Here is a 6610-nt window from a genome sequence, read left to right on the forward strand (position 1 = left end):
AACCGTGAGTCGACACCATTCGACCTATTGATGCTGGAGATGTATCGCCCAAAACTCACCATTTTTTCTCACCATTAGAGCCAAACTGCTCTGAATTGCAGACCTCATCGTAGTATACAACAGGACATCCATCATTAGAACCACAGTCTTTATCAACGGTTACCCATTCCCCGGTTAATAACACTGTTTTCATCAGCCACTTCTTCTTTCTCCTTGGACACAGCGAGCTGACTTCTCCTGATGATAAACACTCAGCCCAATTCACCCCAGACAGTGTACCGCAAGAAACCCCCACTCCCTTATTCAACGCATAATCATCTGAACCCTTTTCTTCGCAAAGTAAAGGTCACCAGCTGTTTTTGAAGATCGGATCACACAGAACTGTCGACCCCTGAGTCTTTTATTCCGGAATATCGGGACTCACACGTATGCCACTTCTCTACGCCTCGATAACGCGAACAATATCAGTGCCATTATCCATAAACACTATTCCCATTCACCTCTATACAGCAGACAGTCGTCCACAGAAAACAATCCCTTAGCCGACGATCACTCAAATTATAGACAACAACAGCAGAATAGGCAATGACATCCAGCTTCGTCGTCAGGATCAAGATGCAGACCTTCCATTTTACCGACCCTACAGTCGTCACGACTCCGATTTTTAAATCAGAGGCTCAATTCCTCCAAATTATTTCGAACCTCTTTCAATTCACCGCGAAGACCACATATATCAGCTTTTGCGGTTTGTCGTGGTCCTTTGGCCATTGTCCAAACACAGTTGCAGTGACCCACTTTTCAATTCCTCTTTCCATTTTCAAACACCTAAAAATCAACACGGAACATGGAATTCACGTCACCGTACGAATATTACTACCTCACCGCCGCATCCCTGATCTTCCGTTTTAACCCACATCCGTCAGCTGTGTTCTCTATCAGACAACTTGATAGAGAACACACCTAAGGCACTATTTGGTAATTTAACCCCTTCAATAACTATTTTCTCATTTTGCCCATTTACAATGCAAATCATAGCCCTGTACTCGTCTTAATTGAGTATCAGCGAAGCATAGAGGGCTGAGTTACGAAGTTTATGTAAAGCCATACCTTCAATCTGCGAAATCTTGTTTGGATTGCGGACAGATAAGTGAGCCACAACTCTTCGAAGAAACAACTTGCGATGTTCACTTATTGCAATGCGGAGCTCCAGCCTCTATCCCTTGCAGCCAATCTTACTCGAGAAACATAATTGTCTTGAATTTTTCGGTCATCCCCAGAAAATGGCTCCAGAGTTTGACCTCGAGCAAAAAAAAACAGATCTCAGCAGCCAAGACACACAAGTCTCCAAACATTTAGTTCACCAACTGGTTTCTCCAAAAACTCGTGAAAAGTTCTATACGATAAGTATTTTTTATTTTCGTCTTTTATTCCATTTGAACTTTTTTCCGTTACTTTTTAAATTCTTTTTCCGGGTTGCGATTGACAGTTTTCAATTAAAGAATTAATATAAATAGCTCACAGCATCCAAAAATTGTGCATATCACAACGTATGTATATAAACACAATTATTAAGTGTACAAAAGAAAAATATGACGAGAAAACTCTTTGTTAAATCAGACAGACTCAAATGCGACAAAGTTCTCTGCAGTTGGGAATTTAAATTCTTGATAATAAACGACACAAGATGTAATGCCAGAATACCTTGTAACTCTCACTCCCACTGACCTCAAATGTGAACAACCCTGGATCACTGACTGTTAACACAATTCACCTACTCACTCTACAGAGTTCACAATATCAACCATTTTGCATTACACAGTCAGAATAAAAACTCTTAACCCCGCAGGGGTGCGGCAAATTGCAATCTATAATGGTAATTCTCTGCCAATCAAAGACTGAGAAGTTTATAATCTCATTTAACTAAACAATGAACCTTATCTCTAGCAGTCTTCTGAACTTACACGCTATGATTATTTTTTTGACCCCGGCGCTTTATATATTTACCGTCATAATTTTTAAAGTTTTCATTCAGTGGTTTACAGAGTCTGTTAGTTTATTAGAATTATTTAAGTCCAATTCGATCGCAGTAATAAGTAGCTATATCCTCATCCCCAACTGAAGACATGAACGCACTAAATCTGATGAACGCACACGAAAGTCTGGACATGAAGGCACAAAAATTTGGTGAACGCACGCAAAACTGATGAACGCACGGAAGTCTCGACATGAACGCACGAAAGTCTGGATATGAACGCACGAAAGTCTGGACATGAACGCAAGAAAGTCTGGACATGAACGCACGAATGTCTGGTTGACGCACGAAAGTCTGATGAACGCACGGAAGTCTGGACATGAACGCACGAAAGTCTGGATAAGAACGCACGAAAGTCTGGTGAACGCACGAAAGTCTGGATATGAACGCAGGAAAGTCTGGACATGAACGCACGAAAGTCTGGAGATGGACACACGAAAGTCTGGATATGAACAAACGAAAGTCTGGACATGAACGCACGAAAGTCTGGACATGAACGCACGAAAGTCTGGATATGAACGCACGAAAGTCTTGACATGAACGAACGAAAGTCTGGACATGAACGCACGAAAGTCTGGACATGAACGCACGAAAGTCTGGACATGAACGCACGAAAGTCTGGACATGAACGCACGATAGTCTGGATATGAACGCACGAAAGTCTGGACATGAACGCACGAAAATATGGTGAACGTACGAAAGTCTGGATATGAACATACGAAAGTCTGGACATGAACGCACGAAAGTCTGGTGAACGCACGAAAGTCTGATGAACGCACGAAAGTCTGGACATGAACGCACGAAAGTCTGGATATGAACGCACGGAACCTGTTGAACGCACGAAAGTCTGGATATGAACGCAGGAAAGTCAGGATATGAACGCACGAAAGTCTGGAGATGAACGCACGAAAGTCTGGATCTGATTACACGAAAGTCTGGACATGAACGCACGAAAGTCTGGACATGAACGCACCAAAGTCTGGTTAATGCACGAAAGTCTGATGAACGCACAACAATCTGGATATGAACGCACGAAAGTCTGGACATGAACGCACGAAAGTCTGAATAACGCACGAAAGTCTGATGAACGCACGAAAGTCTGGACTTGAACGCACGAAAGTCTGGACATGAACGCACGAAAGTATGGTGAACGCACGAAAGACTGGATATGAACGCACGAAAGTCTGGACATGAACGCACGAAAGTCTGGTGAACGCACGAAAGTCTGGTGAACGCACGAAAGTCTGGACATGAACGCACGAAAGTCTGGATATGAACGAACGAAAGTCTGGTGAACGCAAGAAAGTCTGAATATGAACGCAGGAAAGTCAGGACAAGAACGCACAAAATTCTGGAGATGAACGCACGAAAGTCTGGATATGAAAGCACGAAAGTCTGGACATGAACGCACGAAAGTCTGGACATGAACGCACGAAAGTCTGGACATGAACGCGTGAAAGTCTGGACATGAACGCACGAAAGTCTGGATATGAACGGACGAAAGTCTGGGCATGAACGCACGAAAGTCTGGACACGAACGCACGAAAGTCTGGACATGAACGCAGGAAAGTCTGGCTATGAACGCACGAAAGTCTGGACATGAACGCACGAAAGTCTGGACATGAACGCACAAAAGTCTGGTTAAAGCACGAAAGTTTGATGAACGCACAAAAGTCTGGATATGAACGCACGAAAGTCTGGACATGAACGCACGAAAGTCTGGACATGAACGCACAAAAGTCTGGTTAACGCACGAAAGTCTGATGAACGCACGAAAATCTGGATATGAACGCACGAAAGTCTGGACATGAACGCACGAAAGTCTGGTTAACGCACGAAAGTCTGATGAACGCACGAAAGTCTGGACATGAACGCACGAAAGTCTGGTGAACGCACGAAAGTCTGGATATGAACGCACGAAAGTCTGGACATGAACGCACGAAAGTCTGGTGAACGCACGAAAGTCTGAACATAGGCCTTTTCCGTCTGGGACGGTCTGGACATATCGACTTTCGGTCTGGGACCTCTACCTGGGTAAAGGCAATAAATAGATCGCATATAGAGTCTTATTCAAGTTGAATCAGCGTGCACCTTATATTTCATGCTTTGTTCTTTTAAAACAGAAGCGCCGATTTTATACCTTTTTTTCGAAAGGAAGCATAATTGATATTTGATGACGTGTTCTTTGTTGAAGCATGGTACATGAAGCATTGACGATGAATTTACAATTTATGAATTAACATTTGTAAAATATTTGAGTTCAAATCTTATGTTGTGGCATTTATTGAAATCAACTTTATGCATTCAAACTGTAAAAGCAATTAACACTATTTAAAAGTGATTGTAATTAATACGGGAATATACAATTTCTTCTCCATTTCATACAGCTGATATGATATTCACCGGCGTATCCTTGTTTACTATATAAATGTTTACTATATAATCGCTCTATATTCGCATATGTATCCCTGCATCACAGAACAATCGTAATCATTCAGACCATTCTCATAACTGCCCACACTTCCACAGTACTCTCCGACATCATAGCCATTGGGTTCATCATTTGCCCACAATTCCTTTGGGATTTCCACCAAATTGGACACATACCTCCACTTTGGTTCTCCGAGTCTTTCCAGTTGGTGATACTTCATTATGATTGGTTGACTTGCGAGAACCACTCCTACCCAGAACCACAAACCACCGAAAGACCTGGGTTCCGACGAGTGCGCTAAGAGTCAGAATGACAGTCATGGTAGACAAAAATCTTCAGGATGACTGACCATGTTGTTGATCACCAAAAGGCAAAGACAATTTTGAAAATCAGCAATTAATTTAGCATGTTACCTAGCAATGTCCAAATGCCTGTTTTGGTGTAGATTTGGCATTTCGTGGAAACAGGTTCTTATTTTTAGGAAGAAAACAATCCGAAGAATTTTTTCTGTGCATTTTTAAACAAATTCATGTTTTTAAATTTATAATTAAATGATTTGAGATATTATTTTATTTTGTCACAAGTATAGAACCGACTGGTTATAATTATTCGAAGCATCTGTTCTTGTTTATTTATTGACAAGTAGCTTACCTCCGAATGAGGACTTACAGTTTGGGTAGATCAAGTTGCTTTGATCATTGAAGTGTTCAAATACGTATGTGAGTTCCTCTGCAGACCTCGGCTCAAACAGCTTCCCGCCACTAAACAAGCCAGTTTCAATTTATTTGATAGCTAATCGTCGAATAATCTCCCAGGTTGAGGTCCCAGACAGAAAAGTCCTCTGATCAGACCGTTACCAGACCGATGTGACCTCTGATACTATTATGCACTCGAACCGATTTTTAGACCCTTCAATTTTGGTCTGGAAACACACCGCGTGCGCTCGACTGGGGTCTGATCAGAGGTTACTTTCGTCTGGCACCTCAATCTAGGCAGTTAAAAATATTCACCGGTTACCTGTTTAAACAATAATTATCAGAGTCCAGCCATGTCCTGTTCTGGGTATATAGCAAGAAACATCTGTCGACCACTAGAAAGCTGTCTTCTGGACATGTGAACACTGTTACAAACCGCGAACAAAAAACTGTAACGAAAACACTGAAAGTTGCAACCTTATAATCTGATGGCATCATGCTTGGGATAATGTTACATTTCAAATTAAGATGCAGCGAGGTTGACCGACCAAATTTGACGATACTTTTTGTAATTATAATAGAGAAATAATACAGCTGATATTGAACAAGTGGGTAATAAATAATACAGATTAGAGATAATAAAGAATTTCATACACTTCAATGAAAAACAAACATTAAAGCATTAAAGTTGAGCAATCAAGTTACTATTTTTAGGATTAACAAGATCGTAGCCCCCAAAATAAGTCAAATTCACAAGGGTATACATGTGAACAAAGACTGTTATCTTTAATTGGAATACTAGTTGATAGATGATGGCAACCAAGATAACATTTTAAAACTATATAGTATGCAAACTTGGTTCAAAATTGTGTCACATTTGCCATTGTTTGCTAATGGTGCAAATCTTTTGGCTTTATTATTCCAGAAACTGCCGAAAATTAGTTGTCAACTGTATTGAAAAATTGTATGTAGTTCAAAAAGAGACGAAAATAATCAATTGAAAAGAGAGCTAACAAGGGACAGAACAGATTTTCATTAATATTTCAAATTGGACATTTTTCGGTGAAATTTACAAATAGTTGCAAATTCGCAATAGTTTTTAACTTGCCAACCGGAAGAACATTGAAATTTTCTCAATTTTTTACACTATGGTACCAAAAAGCTACGTACACCTGAAGATTTACAAACATCAATTAATACAGCATTTTGAGTTCAAATTTTTTATCTAATAACGCGTTATTACACTTTAAGCTGTTTTAGTGTTTAACAGAAGGTCTGTACAGTTTCTATACAGGTTTCGAATGACATCTCGGTCAATTTCGTTCCAAATTGTTGACACTTTTATTTCTAACTATTCCCCAAAAAAAATGTCTGTTCTCGTAATCGCTGCTTCAAAATCGCCAATAAACTTTTAATTGGATTTAGATCTGGACTAAATTTCGGCCATTCCAG

The 6610-nt window shown here is 40.4% G+C and overlaps 1 protein-coding gene across 1 annotated transcript; it reads right to left on the reverse strand.

Moving 5' to 3' along the window:
* Positions 1-4233: 4233 nt before the first annotated feature.
* On the reverse strand, positions 4234-5768 carry LOC142338604 (uncharacterized). The gene is made up of 3 exons (XM_075388427.1): positions 5481-5768; positions 5133-5224; positions 4234-4760 (listed from the first exon to the last, which is right to left on the reverse strand). Exons 1-3 carry the CDS (start codon positions 5654-5656, stop codon positions 4468-4470), a joined length of 561 nt encoding a protein of 186 aa, XP_075244542.1. The 5' UTR covers positions 5657-5768; the 3' UTR covers positions 4234-4467.
* Positions 5769-6610: the final 842 nt, after the last annotated feature.

This window comes from Convolutriloba macropyga, chromosome 4 (assembly GCF_964194025.1).
Source record: "Convolutriloba macropyga chromosome 4, txConMacr16.3, whole genome shotgun sequence".
In the NCBI taxonomy this organism is placed as follows: Eukaryota; Metazoa; Xenacoelomorpha; order Acoela; family Convolutidae; genus Convolutriloba; species Convolutriloba macropyga.